The following is a 21,902-nucleotide window of genomic DNA, read 5'->3' as shown; positions in this document are numbered from 1 at the left end:
ACATCCTTCGACACCATCTCCGACAGCACCCTCATCATAAGACTCCACAACTCGGGAGTACATGAACCGGCCCTGAGAGGGCTGGCCTCTTTTCTCTATGACAAGACCCAGCAAGTCAGGCTCCTACCCTACACTCCTGAACGCAAGAATCTCCTCTGCGGAGTCCCTCAAGGATCAATGCTGAGCCCTACCCTCTTCAATGTCTACATGGCACCACTCGACCACATCATAATATCCCACAAAATCAACATGGTCTTCTACACAGATGACACAAAGCACATCCTTTCCCTCACAGACAACAACCACATTACCACACCACCAGGACCAACTTCACTACCTGCATGTCAAACAAAGCAAACGGGATGAAACATTGCCTACAACTCACCACTGAAAAAACTGAAGTCCTGATCTTCAGGAACAAGAGCTCTCCATGGAACTCATCCTAGTGGGCAACAGGCCTGAGGCCCACACCCACTGACCACACCAAAAACCTTGGCATCATCTTGGACGACAGACTCACGATGTAACACACAAGTGAACATTGTTACCTCCTCCTGGTTCTTCATCCTACGTACGCTCTGCAAAATTTTCCTATGGCTCCCTACTGATACCAAATGCATAGACACCCAGGCCCTCATCACCCACAGACTAGACTATGGCAACACTCTACACCGGCATTACGAATCAACTCATACAAAGAATCAAGACCACCCAGAACACCACCGCCAGACTCATCTTCAACATCTCCCGCAGCGCACACATCATGCCCCACCTCAGACAGCGACATTGGCTACCAGTCCACAAGCAATGACAATTCAAACTGCTCACCCTCGTATACAAAGCCCTCCACAACGTCGGACCTGCCTACCTCAACCACCGCCTCCACATCCACCAGGCACTCCACACACCTACACTCCACCTCATGCAAATACCCCGCATCCGGAGGAGCAGATCAGGAGAACACTCCTTTTCCTACAATCGCCACCAAATCCTGAAATGACCTTCCACACATCAGGACCTTCCCATCTCTACTCCCGCAAGAAACTGAAGGCCTGGCTATTCAACTGAGTCTTAACACCCTACTCATCTATTTCTGCTCCTGAACACTTCTTGGGGGATAAGCGCACTATACAAATTCTCATAACATAACATGTGGTGCAAGGAGGTATCAATGGACAGTTTGTGGCATGCTAAATGGAAGGAAGTAAAGGTGTGCAAGGAGAACGAGGTGGTGCAGGCTATGTAAGCTATCAAGAGGAGGCGTGGTGTCCACCGTTGTATCGGGAGACACTGGCTTATGGGGATGGTGTGGCATTCATGGAGCTTATTAATTTAGAAGACGTGGTGGGGATTATAGAGAATATGTTAAGTGCTAGGAAGCGGCGATTGTTCATTGTATTATGAAGCAGAGAGGAAAACAGTGAAGAGGTGACAGGAGGTGCTGTGGGAATGGATGTTGATGGTGGTACAATAAGGTAGCGAAAGGGGTGTTTATGGGGTGGCGAGGCAGCGAGTGCATAGGTTTAGGTTTGGGGGGCTGCGCTGAAGGCAGATGGTGCTGTGTGAGGTGCCAGGATGAGGTGGTGGTATAGCAACTGTGTGAGCTGCCAGGAGGTGGGCTGTGTATGGGTAGGCTGGCAGAAGCGGGGACCGTCTGCTTTAGTGTGCCAGAAGATGGTAGGGTTGTGCGAGTTGCCAGCAGAAGGTGGGAAGTCAGGAGGATGAAGTTACCGGGGTCTGTGAGCTACAAGAAGGCGGCTTGTAAGATGCCAGGAGTAGGTAGTGCGAGATAACGGGGGAGGGTGGATGGGATGCTGCAGAATGCCAGGGCATAGTGGGCAGTGATACGGAATGCCTGTGATATGCCAGGAGGCGGGGTGCGCAGTTGTACAACGAGGAGGCAGAGGGCTCCAAGGTTTGTGTATACGCATGGCGGACACATCCTTCCTTGGCTGCGCTATACTCTGTTAATCCACCCCTGGCAAGTGGTGGGGGGAGCGGAGGGGCTGACACCCGGATCCGGCCCTGCTGGCAGTACCCTGTTCCCTCCCAGGTGCGGTTGGGGGGGGGGGGGGGGGGCTGTGTGTAAGCTGCGCTTCCTGCGTGTGTACAAATGTGCCTCCCAGGCAGCTGCACTCTGCAGGCCCTTTATATTGCAGGTGGATCTATATCACACATTTACATATCTTTCAGGCAGCATGCACCCTGCAGACGCTCGTCCATTCACTGTTCCTGCATCTCTTGAGGCCATGTTCCGGATCGGCCCTAGAACACCCGAGGCCAGGCTTCCCATCAGCCACCCAGTCCGGCCCGGCCAGCAGCCTTACTTGGGTTCCTCGTGCTCGTTAAGCCCCCAGGTCTCGTTTGTGATCCTAAAAAGCTCACAATAAAGCAGCCTCCGAGCACAAGACATAAGCATGGGTCAAGAGCACAACCCCTGGGGTGTCCGTCTCAAAGAGAGCTCATTCTCTTCTTTATGTTTTCTTTTCTTGCAGAGCGCAACTATCATATCACTGAGGTATTTTGGCGCTAAAACCATATCAAGGATGGGCTCATGCATCACTTGCTGAAAATCAGCGTAAAACGCCTGGAAAAATCCATTTCTTCAGGCACCTTACGAGTCTCAGGTCAGGCTCACCTTGAGAGAACCCAGACGCAAGATCCAACTCTGAGCAGCAACGACGGCGCGTGCACGTCAGCCAACGGTTGTTTGGCGAACCGTTGGGAGCACTAAATTAAAGCGGGAAGCTGATTGTAGTGAATTAAACCACTTCGATGTCGGTCATTGGAGATGAGAAGATTTATTACAAGACACTGGTAAGAGCGGACCCTTCTCTTGGCCGGCCCGGATCAACTGCCCAACCAACCACCCCCCCTCCCCATACAACATTCCACGGGCTGCCACCTCTCGAGTCGCGAGTGAGCGCGAGCCAGGTATGACACTGATCTCAGGGAGCAATTGGGACCGAAGGGGAGAGCGGTTAGGTTAATCGATCACCTTATAGACCAGACAAAGATTTAAACAATTTTTTTCTTTTACAGGCAACCACTGCAGTTGAGCCAAGACTGGGGAAATGTGAAAAGTGCGAAGGGCGGCACTGGATAACCTTGCAGCAAAATGTTGAATCGGTTGTAGTTTCTTGGTAAGCAGCGCTGATAGTCCCAGTTACATATTGTTACAATAATCTGAAGGCAATAAAATATGTGTTCAAAAGAATGATCTTTCTTGCTAGAGGGAAGTATTTCTTGGGGTGCTTGGAGCCAGGTAATTAACGAGACTGCACAAGAAAACAAAGAGTCAAGACATCGGGGCGAGCATGGTCGGCAGAGCATGCAGGGTTGTGGATCAGAAAAATAAAAAATAAATGCACTGAACAGGGGTTGAATGAGGCATTGTGGAAATTACACGCTTGAACTGCTTAGAGAAAACTGAGGTTTAGGAAGAAAAAAAACATTGGGGGGGATCTCAGTGTCTGCAAGTGTCATTCACCAGTCCAGATTACAGTAAATTCTCAAGTCAAGGTGCTCACAATGTGCTGGTGTGGGGACATTTAACTGTAGGGACAGGTCTTCGTTATGTACATTATTTAATTTCTTTAGATCAAAAAATTAATCTTGGTGGAGTACTTACCGCTGTTAACACTGAAGAGGATTCTGGCTTCGATACATTGTGGCTGTTGAAAAATATGGATTTTCGGTCTGAAATGTCAACAAACAAGATAAAGGTTAGCACCCTGCTTACAAAAGAAAAACACATGCTTTATAGGATTGAAAAGGGCATTACTTTGGTATTGTGGCCTCCTTGCTGTGCATCAGAGCGCTTTTACTTGACAAAATATGCCACATGGGCTGCATAAAAACAAGTTACCTTTAAGATCACCAAAAAGTGTCCTCTATGAATTTATATGCCTTTATTGTATAAAATCTCGATATAAATTTCACAGGACTAACCTAAATGCATAAAAAAATGTTTCAAAGCCTACATATAATGCATGGGATTTGCAGTCCCACCCTAGGTGGCGCTGTTGTCCAGAAAACAAGGAGAGGACCTTGCAGCATTCCAAACAGTCCAAGTCGGACAGTCAGCAGATAAACTGGGTGGAATTTCGAATTAAACAACTGCACATGGTTTCGAATACATCAAAATGCCTGCATATGGGTTTCTGTATCTCAGAAATAGGCCAGCTGTGTCTCATGGTGTCTGCCTGTTTTATTTGGTATTTTTATTCAAACATCAGAAGTTCGCTTGTTTCAGCTACTGTGCATATTAAAAAAAAAAAATCGGCAAAAAACCATTTGAAAAGCAATCAACTAGTCCACCACAAACCGTGCAACGCTTGGCAGGCACTAGCAACCAGAAACTCCATGGCGGTGTGTTTACAGAGAAGTCTCCTCTTACTGTCAGCTCATGACGCAGGCACAGTCATTTCCCGGATGCTTACATGTTACTTTCTTGCCTGCACAGCATGCCAGCACTCTTGCGTTCATTGCTTGAGTTTGACCCCGCTGCTTCTAAAGGGGGAATTGTCCTGTACAATATCTTATGTTCGGATGAAATAAGAGAGGGACCTCTTCCCCTTTGCGAATGTGACCCATACATTTTTAGGAGTATGCACTGCCCACTTTGAAAAAATGAAACTTGCACTTTTTTTTTTTACATGCATAGGAAAACGAGTAGCATTAAAACACAAAAATCCTTTATTCAAAAGCAATCACAAACATGGTGGTCTGCTGACATTGTTGCCATAGTGACTCCAGCTAGCCATCCTCCCTGCGATGGATGCCATTCCTATCGGGTCGCACTTTGCAACCTACCTCATTAATATCGATGAGGTATTGTATTGTAATTTTGTAATTGCATTTATATAGTGCTTACTACCCCCCGACGAGGTGTCAAGGCACTTTTTCGGCGAGTAGCACACTACTTCGCAACCCATAAAACCCATAAATAATTTAGTGGTGCAATAGTATAGTCAAAATATGAAGGTAATTTGACCTATGAATATGTTAGTCAGTTATTTAGATTGAGAAGGATAGTGCAGGGATACAAGAGGGAAAAAGTTTTGCATTTATATAGCGCTTACTACTCCTGGTGAGGTGTTGAAGCACCTTTTTGGCGAGTAGAACATCACTCCGGAACCCATAAAGGCTTAGTGGTGAATTAGTATTGTGAAATATGAAATTCATTTGAGTGGTCGACATGTTAAGTCTGTTATTTGGATTGAAAAGGATACGTCGGACTGTGACCCACTAGGAATCAGTAATTTGCAATGAGACCTATTAGTACTTAGGCTGGTTCGTAAATTACACGCTGGTCGCAAAAATACTGCTTTCAAATAGCGACAGTTTCCTAGTAATTTGGCCCTAAGCGCTTTAACAGATTGGGCGTGGGTTTCTACTAAGACAAGTAGCCCCATACTTTCCAGTGTGGTTCCTCAGACCTGAAAATCATTTTTTCATGGTCCACTACTTCAAGCGGGCCAGAGGCAGGTCTTTTACAATAACTGGTCCGCAGCTTTGAAATGCCCCCCCAATAGCCTTGCAGTGCATGCCTAAAGAGTTCCATAAGGAACTTGAAAATATTTCTGCTCTGTTAACTCACCTCCCTTTTTAATTGAATTTATGTCTCCTGGTTTCAAGATGTCAAATAATCAAAATAAATTAAATGCACATTTGTTAAGCTTTTTAAACATAGATGTGCAAACTTCGTGAATTTTACAAAGTCTGCAGAACGAAACCCTGCTTTTAGAGAGAACTGCCCCGTACAATGGAAAACTCTCTTACAAAATATTATCTGTTCAAACCTTTGCCTATAAACCTTCTACAAGCTGTAAACTTCACAAAATGTGGAGGTTGTTACCTGTGCACCGCGCCGCCAGCAGAACTTTATTATTGCATACTCTTAATTTTAAGGCACTCTCATCCAGCCTCTGAACAACCACAGAGACTACGAAATTAAATGATGTTACTGCGCATCAAAAAAGGAATTTGCTACAGTACGTTTAAGAAGATACAACTTTATCATTGTAATAGCAATTGTAAATGCATTTCTGTAGCGCTTTCTATCCCTGACCAGGCTTTGAATCGCTTTTTGGAGAGTAACGCGCTACTCTGGTACCCAAAAAGGATTGGAAGTGAATTAGTATAGAGAAATAGGACATTAGAGCGGTGGACAGGTGAGTTTGTTAGCTGGATTTTAAAGGATAGTGGAGGGATAGAAGAGGGAAGGATCTAGAAAGAGTTTATTTGGAGATCATAGCAGAAGGAGAAGGTTAGGGAGGAGTAAAGGAGAGATGGGGGAAGAGTCTTAGAAGAGGGCTAGAGATAAAGAGGAGGTATCCTATGAATCTAGGAGGGATACATGAGGGAGGGGTTTAGAAAGGCTTCTTTGGGAGATCTCAATAGTAAAAGGTTTGAGATGACGCAAGGAGCAGTAGAGGAGGGAAGAGTCTAGAAAGTGTTATTTTGAGGATCATAGTAGTACAATGGAGTTTAGGATGAGTCAGAGTGGAGGTAGAGAATATATTGAGGTAGGTATAAGATGAGATATAGGGTAGTGCATTCGAGATTTTGAATTAGGAGTGAAGTAATACATATGAAGATACACAAGTACATGGAAGGTATATATGTAGAGGATATATTGAGAGAGGTATAGGGTGAGAAACAGGGTAGTGCACTGGAGATGAATTGGGAGTCGAGTAATACATATAAAGATAAAAAAAGTACATGGAAGGTATATATGTATAAGGAAGGTAATATATACATAGATGTAAGTTGTATTTATTAAACTCAAGCATTCATGTGTTAGTGTACTCTAAGCTAATTTATTTGACTTTATATATTGTTTCCTTTTAATTCAATAGTGAAGCAATTGTAGATGAATAGTTATGATAAATATTTACTTATTTATGCAGTGACCTATATACAAGTTAAACCGAATAATATAACCATAGGTAATGTGTACATTTGTTAGGCAGACTTCGAGAATATCTATATATTTATACACATAATTAGTATACACATTTATAGAAATTAATACACATCTAGATACAAACATTAGATCCAAATAAATAGTTATATACACAGGGATATGCTGCACATTTATGTTTGAGTATGCTGGTTATGTGGGGAAGAGCCAACTCTTGAGCAGTTTTCTGAAGAGAAGATAGTTATCCGGAGATCTTAGGTTTGGGGGTAAACAGTTCCATAGTTTGGCTGCTTGAACTGAGAAGGATGTGCTACCTATGTATTTTTTTCTTGTATGGTGGCATTTTGAGGCGAGGTGCTAATCTAGAGCAGAGGATCCTTTGTTGAATGTATTTGGCGATTTTTTTTCCTGATGAAGGACGGCCCTGATAAAGAGCAGCTTGAACGTGAATCTTCTTGCAACCAGTAACCAATGTAAGACCTTGAAGGCAGGGGAGATGTGGGCTTGTGGCATTACATGTAGGAGTAGTCTGGCAGCAGAGTTCTAAATCCGATTAAGTCTTTCCATGACAAAAATCATCCACCAGCATCTGAGAACGAGCAGGACCGAATGAAAGAACAAGAAGACCTACAACACAGCGGAATTTGGCCGTCTCTACTGAGAACCTTCCAAATAACTATAGATGAAATGAATTACCATTCAGCCAAAAATGGACATGCAGATTAATTTACTAAAACACACTGGCTATATTTTACAGCAGGCATAGATGGGTAAATAGCAGACCTAAATAAACTAATCAGGAGGGCAGAAGAGGATGCTTGCGACCCAAGCCCAGCTGCACATGCTTACCCATGCTGGAGAAACTGAGCACACTATTCCATAAAACTATTGGAGCGCTCTTTGACGATTTGAAGGGTGTCATCAAATCTCAAATCCCAACTAATTCGGACCCCACCATCACTATTAGGCGAGTACAATATTGGGGAAACTGGCGGATAACAAAATGGTTACTTACCAGAAGGAGTAGTTTTGCAGATTGAAGAGTTTTTTGGATTCACATGCTGTGCATTATTCCACCATCTAGTGGTTAGGTCTGGAATTGTCTCCTGTTGTTTTTTTTTTTCTTCTGGCTGTGGGTGTCCCCGACCCTCACCCAGTGGCATGTCCATCCTATGTGCGACGTCCATCAGCGTCCCGGAACCTCCTGTGCATACTCACCATCTTGGGACACTTTTTTCCCCTTTCTGGTGTACTTCCTCTTTGCTCTTCCGCACCCATTTGCATTACACCTCACGTTTCTGGGGTGGAAGGTGGGTCACATAAATCCAGAAAACTCTAAGCTGCAAAACTACTCCTACTGGTAAGTAACCATTTTGTAAAGCAGCACAAATATTTTTCTGTCTTCATGTGTTGCGTATTAGATTATATGGCGGTATCCCTTTCTTTGGTGTTGGTTGGGATGAAATGAGTAAGTGTTAGCAAACAGGTGTTAAAGTGCATTCTGTCCCACCGGTGCTTCCTTGTTCATCTGAATGTCCACACAATGTTTTGAAAGGGCTGTTATATGAAGTGCCCCTTCTGTAGGCTACTATCGCTGCCAGGTGAAGCTTTAATAAAGCATAGGTTAACCTGGTATCTAACAGATGTGAGAAGTATGTCAATACAGTTTCCTGTTTTGTCCTAGTCTCCATATTTCTGTTACCTGTGCACGAGTGAATGTATCTGCTCCATTTTGCAGTGTAACATTTCCCTGCGCTTGCTTTCCTTGCCTCTCTAAGGTTTTCCATCGTCCCGGACAGCAGTTGTAGATGCCCAATTTCTAGATATTCAGGAGTAAGGCCACTAGGCTGAGTTTTGCTGGTTCCTGGTGGTACACTTTCCCCTCTTGCATGGTTAGCCAATTTTGTTCTGCTTTGATTGTGATTTGTCCCCTGGACATCCCTAGTAGGTCCGAGTACCAGGTTTGTCTGGCACATTGTGGAGCTATGTGTAAGAGTCTTTTCCCTGGTTGTCTGGCTTTCTCCAGCACCTTCGGAATCATTGGAAAAGCGTACACAAATCTCCCTGATCTGTTTATTCACAGGGCATTCCCTTCTGACTGGTGGTGTGGAAACCTGGAGGGTAAGTGTTGGCTTTTTGCATGTTTTGCTGTTGGAAACCGGTTGGTCTGCCCCAGGTCTTGAAAATCTGCTCCAGTATTCCTTATTTTAGTTCCCATTCGTGACAGCGGCTTTCCTGTCTGCTAAGTCTATTCGCCTCCGTGTTTTGCTTTCCTGATAGGTGGACTGTTTGTAGTGTGATCTTTCTTGCCATTGACCATTTCCTTACTTCTTGAGCTAGTTTGCTCAGGGTGAACAACTTTTTGCCTCACTGTTTGTTGCATGGTTGTTGTGTTGTCAATTTAAATTAGTATGGTTTGACCAGTTATGTGCGACTGGAAAGTCCCAAGGGATACAAAAACAGTCTTTAATTACAGGTAATTGATGTGCTCGAGCCTATCTATACTGTCCCTGTATTTTCAGGTTGCCTTTGTGCCCCCCAACCTTTGTGGAATGCTTCCGTTGTAATGGTCCCCATTGGAACTGGTGTCTTGAATGGTCTCCCTAAGGTCGCGTTTTTTTATTTCCACCACTGTATCGCCTTTTTGTACTTTTGCTGTGACAACCACTAGATCCTCCAAACTCCCAGTGGCTTGTGACCATTTGTTGCAGATCCATTCCTGGATGGGCTGCATGTGGAATCTCACATGTGTTACGATTGGTATGTATGATGCCATCATGCCCATCAGTTTCATGACAGTCCTCCACGTCAGAGGCAGACCCCTCTGGTAGAGGTGAATTTGCTCTGTTATGACCTCCGCTTTCCTTAGGACTGGGTGCGCTTGTGCTGTCATTGAGTTTAGGGTTGCTCCCAGAAAACCCTTTTCCTGTTCCAGAGATGACTTCTTGTGCTTTTGGGGGGGGGGGGGGAGAACCCAGGTGTTGTGGCATGGTGATCACTGTTTGACTATCCTTGTGGCATTTTTCCTTTGGTTGTGCCTTTACCAACCAACCAACCGTCGAAATGTGGATGGACATGGATTCGTGGTCTTCTTAGGTGTGCTGCGACCACTTCAAGGCATTTTATGAAGACCCTTAGGGCCAAATGGTAAACAAATCTGAGGTATTTTTTATGTTTTTGGTTCATAGGTATGTGTAGATAAGCATCCTTTAGAACTAAGGCGGCCATATAACTCCCTTTCCTTAGGAGTGGTATTACTCTGGGGAGTGTTGTCATCTTAAAGTGGTGTGTACAAATGATTTTGTTTTGGAATCTGAGGTCTAGGATTGGTCTCTGGGTTAGATCTTGTTTTCAGGTCTAGGAAATAAAAGTGCTTTCTTTGTTGGTACCCTTTCAATGGCTTTCTTCTATAAGATCTTTGACTTCTTTCCTGAGCTGTATGATCTCTTGACCTTGAAACCTTTTGGGGTTTTTTTTGGGGGGGGGGGGAAGATGCGCGAGGGGAGGGCAAGAGTGGGGTAGTGGTGGTCCTTTGAGTAGTTATATGCAGTATCCGTGACGCATTCTGTTCAAAACCCAATGCAGGTGATTTTTTTTTCCCCACTCCTATGCGAAATTCCCTATTCTGTGTCCCACTGCTGTTGTTCAGGGCACTTGCTTGTTGTTCCTCCCCCTCTAGGAGCTTGAGCTCCACTCCTTCCTTGTCCAAGGAAGGACTTCCTCGCAGTGTGCTGCCACTGCTGCCATGTGGTTTGTTCCGTGGCATGGCGTGAGCTGCCCTGTGGCTGCTGTTGTTGGCCCGATGTGATTGGCTCTGCCTATGTGCCTTCGGGATATGGGTCCCTCCTCGCCTAAAGGAACTCCTGAATTGTAATGCCCCCATTGCGTTTGCCCTTTCGTGGTCCTTCAGTTGTTGAAGGGACTCATCCAGTGTCTGGCGGAACAGGGCGTCTCCTGTGAAAGGCATGTTAATTGAGGCTTATACCCCCTCTTGAATTCGGACACTGAGCCAGGTGTGCCTTCTTAGTGTTGTGCCGGTGCACATCTGCCTGCTGGCACTGTCTGCTGCGTCTAAAGCTGACCTTAGGTAGGTGTTGCAATGTTCCTCCTCTCTAGCATCACTGTCTTGGCTTTCATCTTGTACTTCTCTGGGAGGTGTTGCATGTGGGACTCCATCGCATTCAATTGTTGATGTCCTTACCTGTTCAAGAGTGTATTGAAGTTGGCAATCCACCTAGTTGCTGCCTCCATCTTTCTTACTATTTCATAAGATAAATTTTTAAACCGTTGCCAAATGTGTGCTTTTCTATGCAGCCAGACACAATTTTTAAATGTTTCATGCTTGGGACATTTACTAAATGCAGAAGAACCCATGTGCATTACCTGAAACGCCCGGGGAGAAGTTCGTTAAGGACGGCCGCTCCACCACAGTGTAGGACTCACCCACCACAAACACCTTGTAGAGCACGGCGTTGTGGCTGATGAAGCTCTGGATGACGCAGGGAGGCTGGATGGCTCTCAGTCCCTCTTGGTTGAATATGATGGCCATCTGAAAGCATAGAAAAACCACAAGGCAATTAACACATTAACCCATCGGCATGCTGTCAGTCTTCTGACACAGATGCTCTTCTGTTTAAATACAGTGATTATCAGATTCTATTGTGCATGTCTGGATTTACAGGTAAACTTAGCATGACAAGAGCAGCAGACCATACAATGAAACCTTTGAAAGCCGCACTATGGAAATCATTCCAGTTAAGCATATAGGGTGGTCATCACTACAAGAACTTTGAAGACACTGGGGGAGTCTTGACCTTCCCATAAAGATGATCATCACAAATTTCACAGTGCTAATGTCAATCAGGTTTGTACTTTCCCGACTTGAGGTGGCTCAGAAATGGTGTTGGCGGAGAAACCAGATTAGGTATGGAAAGCTAAAAAGACCAGGACCAGTTTGATAGTAAGACTTGATAAATCACAAGAAGATGGAGGGAGGACTGGAGAAAAAGGAGGGGCAGGAAAATTCTTGGATGATCAACAGTTTAAATGGATGAGCAGGCTGGTTCTGTTAGACTGACAAATGGATAAGGAGCTGGAAGAGAAGCACGTGGAGAAAGAATATATGAGAGGGCCACATGAAGTCCAAAACATGTATGTGCAGGAAGAGACTAGAAGTTTGAGGAAGACAGTGGCAAGAGGATGGAGACGATAAAAGGAGACATGGGCAGGTGGAGAAAGAGGAAAGGCAGAGATAGGGAGAAACATGTGGTGACAAGTGAAGGGAGAGGAGCATTGAGAGAACTAGAAGTGAACATGGAAGAAAGGTATGTGAAGAAAAAGGGAGCATGCAGAAGACAGGAGCATGTAAAGGAAGAGGTGTGTACATGGATAAAAAGATGAGCAGGTGAATAACAAGGAGCCAATGGCAAGGGACAGAGGAGAAGTACAGTTAAACTGAGATGAGCAATTGGAGAAACAGCTGTCTTATTAATGGGAACAGTCCAGCCCGAACTGCCAAAGGCAGGTCCTCTCTGGACCGGAAACAAGTCTCCTAGGACTGGTTTCGGGGTTTCACCCCTCTTCAGCCAGGATAGCTTGATTCCAGTGGCACAGTGAGCCCAGGACCCACATCTGGGCATACCTGGCGCACTTAGGGTGAGAAAGCAAAAGACACACAATTGATGGACGGAATACAGAACAAATCAAAACATTCACCCCCACTTATTAAGAGAGGGGCATAAGAAGTTTAAGATGTTGCAGAAGAGAAGACCATTCGGAAGAACAGAAAAGATCTCGGAAGAGAAAAGTACAGGGAAGAAGAGTGTTTTCCCTTATAGATGCTGACCATGCTCTAATGAGCAGCAATGAGACACTGATGGGGAACACTGCAGCTAAGCTGAAGACGATGGCTCGCCAATCTTTGGTATTTGAAAGACAGCATTTGATCAAAGATGACAGAGGCTGCCAACGTGTTTTACGGAGCTGGGGTAGATTAGAAAAAGAGGAGGGGGGGACAATGCTCACCATTCTCAGTTTGAGCACCAGTGAGTCAATAAGTTGGTTGTAATGCCAGACAGAAGGCAGGTGAGACAAGCAGCTGCTGACACGGTCTTTCACAGGACTTGTAGAGCTATTCTTGCTTCAGATAACTGTATCTAATGGCAGATTATCTTTGTGCAGTTGGTAAATATGCAAAGCTGCTGCATAACTTCAGTTAACAAGCTCTTGTAGTAAGTAGACTGGTAAAAAGGGATTAAATGGAGACTAAGTGTGCCCCAGTTTGACCAGCTGGGACCGGATGTCATTGAAGAAGAGTATTCCATCCAAGCCGTGGTCAATGACTGATGCAGAAGAGTGTTAACAGCTACTGATAGATACAGCAAGAGAAGGGCTGCCTGCGAGTCTTGCCCCACCAAACAGTAATTCTTCCCATGGTCATTAAAGCAGAAACAGTGACAAGACAGTAGAAGTCCTACAGTCTGATGTGCAGAAGGTACTTTCGATAAAGGCCTTCTGAGCCATTCTGGCCAAGATTGGGCCTCTGGAGCCTTAGCTCAGTAACAGTAGATGACGGGATCGAGTCTTTATTCAAATGAGGCATTGATGAAGGTGGTCTTCGGTTATATAAATGAAAAATCACAGAAAAACTAACAGATTTTTTGCGGTTTTTAGAGTCTTTTCTAAAAATACTGCTTTGAAGGATTTTTTTCTTGAAAGAATTACTGGTCTTGTCCCCTCCATTATGCAATTCTGGGTGAGTGCAGCCTGCAATACCTAGCTTAATTATTGCAATTGCCAACAAAAGAAGTTAAGATTGGTTAGAGACATAAATAGCTGGATAAAGACCAAACAACTTTTTCAGGAAATGCTTAAACGGAGGACCAATACTGGTTTTGTGGTTAAAGTTATATCTCCCTATCTTCCTAGCAGATCCTCAACGCCATTTTGTCCATCCAGGTTTTAATCTATGCGTTTCCAGTCTTGGGACCAGCTTGTTGGTGAAGTGATCTTTTCAGACTACTATTTCATGTTAATTTACAAAGGGAGGTTCTCACTATTTTTTCCAGATGGTATGTATTAAGAAATTTCTTTGGGTACTGGGACTGTCAACAAATAATGGACATCTCCTAAACTAGTTATCTTTCAGTTATCACTAGTGTACTAATTCCGCAGGGCTTTGACTACTACTGCAGTGCCCAAAAGTACCAAAGAGTTAACTAAAGAGACTGCTATGAATTACAAAATTAGGTACAGTATGACACAATCATAAATAACATTAAATGAAGACACAATAAAAGAACAAAATGAAGTCCGATGTCAGCAAGAGAAAACATAGGGAGTGATATTATTAAAGAATGGAATAACAGAACTCAAAAAGTGATAAAAACATTTTGAAGCGGACATACAACGCTAAATGTAAAAATAAATGTTAATATATTGCTCCTGACATTAGAACACTGAATCACCGTAAACACATTTTAAAACTGAACATAAAAGGAATACTCTTTTTGTGCTGCCCGTAGTAGGATTGGATACGGACTTAGTGGAAGGGTCTGTGACTCACAGGAGTTCATCCTTAAAACAACGCTGAAATCTTTCAAGTCTGTCGAGGTCACTTTTAAAATAGATCAATTACTGAGTGAAAAGTAGAATTGCAATCTCAGTGCCTCTGCAAGCACACAGAAGAACCATAGCTAGCCAGCTCAGTAGCCAGGTTCACTAATGCAATGGCTGATGTTGACAAACACTTCTCATTTCATCAACAAACCCACCAAAAGAAACCACTAGGCCCACTCCCCATGGAATTGCTAAGGAAACTAGGATAATGTAAGACAATGACACGCTCAAGTCACAATTTGGGGTAATGTTCAGACACTTTAGGGGACAATCTCAAAATAGGCAGCATCCTAAAATGCTCAGGTAAAAGGAGCGTTTTCCTAAATTACTGCTTTTTCAAGACAGAGAAGGGGTACATGGACCCACAGAAAGGTAAGATATTCTATAACACCAATTATTATTATTGCAGATTCTTGGGGGATGAGGGCGGACGCGGGGTTAGTCCTATGTCCATCAATCTTGGCTTGAACACCGAGTATGCATGCAGCCACCTTCTAGAAGTCTAAAACTCAGCTTGACAGAACATTCTTAGAAAACAGGTGAAGTATCTTAAAGCCAGCTCCAGATTGAAATCAACTGGGAAGAAAAGATACCAGTCAGGCCAGACAAAGCATAAAATGGATAAAAGTGGTCAAAGGTCACAGTACTAAGAGGGATCTGTGATTCAACCCCTGGAGTACTAAGTTTGAAATAGGTGTGACGATGGCCTGAGGACATTCTTTTCACATCTTATTCACACCAATATTGTGATTTTAGTGGTTGATGGGGAATTGGAAAAATATGTTAAAGGCTGCTGTAGGGTTTCTAAGGTATGTTTCTAAGTGTGGAGTCTTAACTCAGGCTCAGTATTTGACAAAAATTTAATTTCCTGCTCTTAAAACTTCCTTTACTCCCACGCGTTAATAAGAATACAAAACTATAATGATTTCGGTTTTTTTCAATTTCTCTCTTACATGCTCCCAAATGCTGGCATGGGTGTGTGACTGGTCTTATGGTTGCCTGGTTAAATCAGAACCGAGTGAAGACCCTTGCTATGCTGATTATGCCATAGTACAGTGCAAGGTTATGAGCAGAGTCTGAATTTTCATCCCCAATGCGTTATTTTAGAAAAAGCAGCTAATGCTGCTGGGTATGCAGCCTGTCCCGCACGACAAACGCAAGCAGCGTCCGTATCAGCGGGAGTAACTTGGATCTACACCTGAAGCCGCACAGCCAGAGGTTATGGCTGTGCATGGGTGGGCAGGTAGGTCTGCCCCAGAGCCGCCTGCTCACACATGTAAGACTATTAAAAAACAAAGACCCGGTTCACTGTTGTATGTTCTACTTTTACGAATTAGCTTTCACCTTTTCAAAAAACATCTAGGAAACCTTATCCTGAATTCCTGAAAAAAAATCAATTTTTTCATACATTTGCTGTGCTTTTTTGTTACTTCTATTTCTCCATTTTCCAACATTTACTTTATATTATTTGAATATTGACAGGACTATGATGTGCTAACCCAAAAGCATGTTGAAATAGTGTTTTTCATTTTTTTTTCCCAGTAGTGTCGTACTGGCCTGTAGGATAATTTGGCTGTGAGAGGGAAGCTGGTCCGACAGGGCAGTGTTAGACACTGGGTGGGCCGGTTTTTCTGCCTGTTTGTTTTGGCAGTTTTGTCTGCTGAGCCGGTTTTTACTGTTGATTTCCTAGACATTACCACCGCAAACATTAATGCATGCAAGTCTTCCATACATTGAAAAACACACATCTTTACAGTTCAAAACCGCCCCGATGTGCACGCGTGGGCCACATTTTTAGCAACCCGAATCGCCACTGGTGCCCCTTTTATTTTGGTGCCTAGGTCAATTATCTGTCCCAGGTCGACCCGGCTTCTAAGTTTCCACAAGACTTAGAAAGACCAGCATATACATCTATCATTGTAATCGAGACAGTAAAATGTTATAACATTCTTCAATCAAAGAAGCATTTATAAAGCGGAACACTTTCAACCCCTAGGGGTATTTGGGCACACTCTCCGTCGAAGAACCAGGTCTTGAGTCTTTTCGAAGTCTGCCAGCGAGGGGCCTGTAAGTAACAGGAGCGGCAGGTCGTTCCAGGTCTTGGCAGCAGTGTAGGAGAAGGTGCCGCCACCGCTGTGGCTGCAACGGATGCGGGGGTGCGTGCAAGGGCGAGTGAGGAGGAGTGCAGGTGTCTAGCGGGTTGGTGGAAGTTCAGTCAATGGTTGATGTGTGAGGGTCCTAGGTCGTGGAGGGCTTTGTAGGCGGACTACTGGACGTCACTTTATTGATCAGCTATGAAACCAAATGCTGCAGTTCCCAGCTGTGCCGGGTTCGAATGTTGTAAAAGTGTCAAGTTCCAAAAATAATGTGCCATTAAGAAGCTCTGTCAGTGACTAGCTCAGACAGTGCCAGCCATAATTGCTATAGCACCGCTACTGGGCCAATAACCATCCCCAGTGTGCCAGTGCCTGCGCCTGTAAGCATGCCTCTAGCATAAAGCACCTGTGCCGGGCACCACTGGCATTGCACCACTAATGAGGGTCCATGAGACAGTTAATGAGCCTGACCTGATGAGAGCTCTTCGGGTAGTTGCTGTGCCCGCAATCATGTGCTCATACCTATAATCAATAACCCAGCAGTTATGTTGCCGGGAGTTGGCTTTTATTCTCGTACAGGAAGATGCCGACAACAATTTCCCTTTTCTATTCATTTCCTATCGTTAGAAACCACCGCTCTCTTTCCTTTCTGTCTATGCATATTTATTAATTGCGGTGCACAGCCCGGATGCTCATGTTAAATCAAATGCATTTTAGGTAGCAAATCAAGTGTCCCTGGCACAAGTTTCCTTTTAACTCCAGAACAGAATATACATTTCAAAGTACCTCACTCGACTCACCCTTAAGATTTACTCCTCAGATATCAAACCAATTCCCCAAATGTCATTACAGTTACGGTGCTTTAGCAGGAAAAGTGGCACTAGAGATCTGGTGCTGGAGTTAATGTTATACTTTGACACTTCACATCAGTATACACAGAATGAACGGGCTGCGGTTATAAAGCACAGACTTGGTCTTAATGTACTTCTAAGAGCTTTATATGCTCGCTAGGCGCAGACAGGCGTAAATATACCACGGCACGAGGACTATCCTTAGCATCTGCAGGCAGGAAAGCATCGTAAACCCTGCTCTATGTCTATCATACACGGTGAAGGCAGACACAGCCAGGAAGTTCTGCATTAAATTACTTCCTGTTATGTGAATTGCTGCCTCTGAAGACTGCCTGTCGTGTTTGGGAGCCTTGATTTATTGGGAGAAAGGTCGTCTGGAGTCGGTTTTTAGAATGTCTGCTTTGAAATAAGATTTTTTCCAGAGAGTACCAAGGACAACTGGCACACTCCCAAACTAATAGCCATTGTCAGTTAGTTGTGTTCAGCTAAGTGTGTGTTATCACAGACATGAAAATACATATTAACCCAGCATCTCTGTTCCTTGTCACCGTCCTCATCCAACTGAGATGAAGACAGTCACCGTATTCTTAGCCCCTTAATGAACATTTCTTATTTTACTAACCTCAACTTCTCTAGGCATGTACCAGAAGAAGTGACCCTCGACTACTCTGCAGCCACCTGGTTCTAATGAGGTATCGCAACATGTTGAGGGGTTTCAAGCGCAGTGCCGGCTTTTGGCTGACTCCTATAAGAGGAGCATGGGTGGCAGATACAGCACAACAGTGTATAGACTGGGAGACGTGGCATGACCAGTCACCTTTTAATCTGATGACGACTCGAAAGCAAGCCAGATAAGTTATGGCTGGCTGTGGAGAACTGCACACCATGAAGCGGTCTGCAGCTTTTCCTTAGTTTGCACTAAGTAACCGCACAACCATACACAGGCATTTGAACCTGGGAGACACTTCTACCCATTGATCTCCTCTGTAGCACATAAGAAGAAGGACGGAAAGACTGGGGAAGAACAGAAGAGGTCCCAAAGTTCACCCAAGCTGGGTTCTTAGTTGTAAGCCCAAATCAATAAAGCTATCAGACGGTCAATATAGACGGGTAGAGGGCAGGAGGAAGTCCTCCAAGAAATGGCATTATGTGCCAACTCCTCCTCCACCCGCAAAAGATGAATACATCAATAAAAAGTGTTCAGGACAAGAACAAGAAATGCTCAAAATATATTATGGCTGACATTATGTGCATATCCATCAGAAAGTGGACATTTCTGAAGGTTAAGAAGATCTTCCAGATTTCAGTTGCAGTCTACATCCAAGCTGTCCTTGCTGAGGAGGTCTGTCAGAAGTTTGACTCCGAGAATGGAACGGACCCTGGCATGCTAGCCGTGCCCAGATTAATGGCCAAGCTGAACCCTGTAGCAACCTTCCTTCTACAATGTTTATCTATTACTTGTTCTTAACCTTTACAAAACAAAAATTATGGGGACATAGGATGCCTCTCCTGAGGATTCAGTTTGTAAAATAGTGTAGGTGGCATTGAAAGAGAGAGTCTTCTGTGGTCATCAGAGAGATGAACAAGTTACTTACCTTCGGTAATGCTTTTTCTGGTGGATACAGTATCTGCCTGTGGATTCCCCACTTTTTGAATTACCCCTGTGCCAGCATTCCACAGAAACCTTTTTTCAAGCTTTACCACGAGGACGTCACAATGGCACGGCTCTGCTCACGACTCCGTATGACGTCATCCGAGCCATAAGAAGACCTCGTTGGCATGCTGTCAGTTCCACCCATTTTTTCCGTGCCTTCGAGGCAAACGGGTGTACCGACAACATAACAGATATACACAGTATACAATATATACACAAAAATACACAGTATATAGCGAAAGAGGAAAAGCTAAAGAAACAAAGCATTTCCTAACAAATAACAGTATGGCAAGCAAAAGACATAGGAAAACAAACATGTCAAATAAGGAAAACGTTTTTGGTATACGAAGGTAGACAACAGGGAGGAGGGTGGGTCAGTGTGGAATCCACAGGCAGATACTGTATCCACCAGAAAAAGCGTTACCGAAGGTAAGTAACTTGTCCTTCTAATGGATACACGTGCCTGTCACCTTTTGAATTGAATCCCACAGCAGTCCTGCTCCCGGAGGAGGGTGTCCACCTACTCATACCAAAAAGTCCTGCAGCACAGAACGTGCAAAATGGCCAACCCTGCTCACCTCAGAAACCAAGCAATAATGCTTTGCGAAGGTGTGGAGGGAGGCCCATGTTGCAGCTTTATAAATGTCCACTACAGGAACACCTCTAGCCAACGCAGATGTGGAATACCTTGCTCTAGTAGAATGAGTTCTGATACCTTCAGGAGGCACCTTCTTGGCCAAGGTGTTGCAGATCTTGATGCACAAGATGATCCACCTGAAGTGTGTTTGTTTGTGGACAGCTGTGCCTTTCATTCATCCAACGTAGCTCATGAAGAGCTGGTCATCCAGCCTTAAGTCCCTGGTTCTGTCCAGGTAGAAGCTGACAGCCCTTTTAGGGTCCAGGTGGTGAAGACTCTCCTCCTCCTTGGAAGGGTGAGGGGGAGGATAGAAGGTAGGTAAAGTAATAGACTGCCCTGGTCCTGAGAACCATCTTTTCTGCATGAATGTTTAGAAACTGAGGTTTAGAACTAAGAGCCTGCAGCTCACTTACCCTTCTGGCTGAGGTAATAGCGATCAGAAAGACCGTCTTGAAAGAAAGAAGCCTTAACGGATAACTATGAAGAGGCTCAAAAGGAGAACCCATCAGGAAAGTAAGAATTGGATTCAAATCCCACTGAGGCATAATGGAGGGAGTGGGAGGAAACCTATTGGTGAGGCCTTTAACAAACCTCATAACAATGGGAGACTTAAATAAAGACTGCTGGTCCGGCAAACAGAGGAAAGCAGACCGGGCCGACAAATAACCCTTTACCGCAGCCACAGCACAACCCTGCTGAGCCAAGGAAAGTGAGAAGCCAAGTACATCAGATAAATGGGAGTTCAAAGGATCAATGGACCTCTTTCCACACAATTTCACAAACTTGGACCAACTAGAGGAATAAATAGATTTGGTGGAGTGTCACCTGGATGATAAAATAACATCTATCACATCCAGTGGGAGAGAGAAAGAACTCAGATTGCCCCGTTCAATCTCCAGGCATGAAGGTGCAGGCTCTGGAGGTGTGGGTGTAGAACCTGCCCCTGCGAGAGGAGATCTGCCCTGAGAGGGAGATGGAGCAGAGGGTGCAACGAGAGGTGAAGAAGGTCTGTGTACAACACCCGTCTTGGCTAATTCGGGCCGATCAATATAACTTGGGCCCGGTCTTGGCGAATCTTCCTAAGAAACCGAGGTATCAAGGGTATGGGAAGCAATGTGTAAAGGAGTTGCGAGCCCCATTCCAACTGAAACGCCTCCCCCAACGCTGCCCGCATCGGAAACTGGAGACTGCAGAACGACGGGCAGTGTGCATTCTCTTGAGTGGCGAAAAGGTCCAACTGAGAAAACACCCACTTCTTGAAGATGTGATTGGCCATCCCAGATGAAGCCTCCACTCGTGATCGGCCAAGAATTGCCGACTAAGACTGGCCAGATCCTCCAGATGAGCACCCCACCCTAGAGTGGAGGCATCCGTGATCACCTTGGCCACAGGTGGAGGAAGTTGAAAGGGCCACCCTTGAGACAGGTTGCCCTACACACACCACGACAACTCTGCTGCAGTGTCTCTGGAGATCCTGACCATCTCCCTGAGATCTCCGTTGTGCTGAAACCACTGTCTATGGAGTGCACCACTGGACCGCCATCATGTGCCAGAGTGCATGGTTGACCAACAGTATGCAGGAAGCGAACAGACCAAGCAGGCGCAGCACCTTCAGGACTGGAACAACCGCTCCATCATAAAACCAAGGAATCATCTCCTGAATGTCGAGAATTCTCAGTGAAGGTGGAAAAGCTTGACACACAGTAGTGTCCAGTACTGCCCCTATGAACAGGTTGCGCTGAGAGGGCACCAGGTGAGATTTAGGCACATTTATTGAGAAGCCCAAGTCTAACAACAGCCGTGCTGTTACCTGCAGATGATGCAGCACCGTCTCTGGAGACTATGCTTTGAGCAGCCAGTTGTCCAGAGAAGGGAAAACAGGAATCCCAGACCTTGTCAGATGAGGTGCCACCACCGCCATCACCTTTGTGAAGACTCGAGGGGCGGAGGTAAGACCAAACAGGAGGACAGTAAACTGATAGTGCTGAGACCCTACCGCAAATCGGAGATGCTTCTGATGCGACTTCAGGATGAGAATGTGAAAATATGCATCCTGCTAGTTGATAGACACCATCCATTCTTACTGCTACAGCACCAGAAGGACCTGAGCTAGGGTCAA

General features: G+C 44.9%; 1 protein-coding gene across 2 annotated transcripts in view; it reads right to left on the bottom strand.

Moving 5' to 3' along the window:
- Positions 1–21,902, bottom strand: part of ITPK1 (inositol-tetrakisphosphate 1-kinase) — a 596,101-nt gene that overhangs the window by 22,589 nt on the left and 551,610 nt on the right. For both annotated transcript variants that reach the window (XM_085626490.1, XM_085626489.1), the window contains exons 8-9: positions 11,312–11,477; positions 3,632–3,699 (exon numbers count right to left, since the gene is read on the bottom strand). In XM_085626490.1, coding sequence (XP_085482616.1) covers positions 3,632–3,699; positions 11,312–11,477 — 234 coding nt within the window. The remainder of the gene's footprint in view (positions 1–3,631; positions 3,700–11,311; positions 11,478–21,902) is intronic.

Source organism: Triturus cristatus, chromosome 9 (assembly GCF_964204655.1).
Source record: "Triturus cristatus chromosome 9, aTriCri1.1, whole genome shotgun sequence".
NCBI classification, from domain to species: Eukaryota; Metazoa; Chordata; class Amphibia; order Caudata; family Salamandridae; genus Triturus; species Triturus cristatus.
The sequence above is the reverse complement of the archived record's forward strand: the minus strand, read 5'-3'. Positions and strand labels throughout refer to the sequence as shown.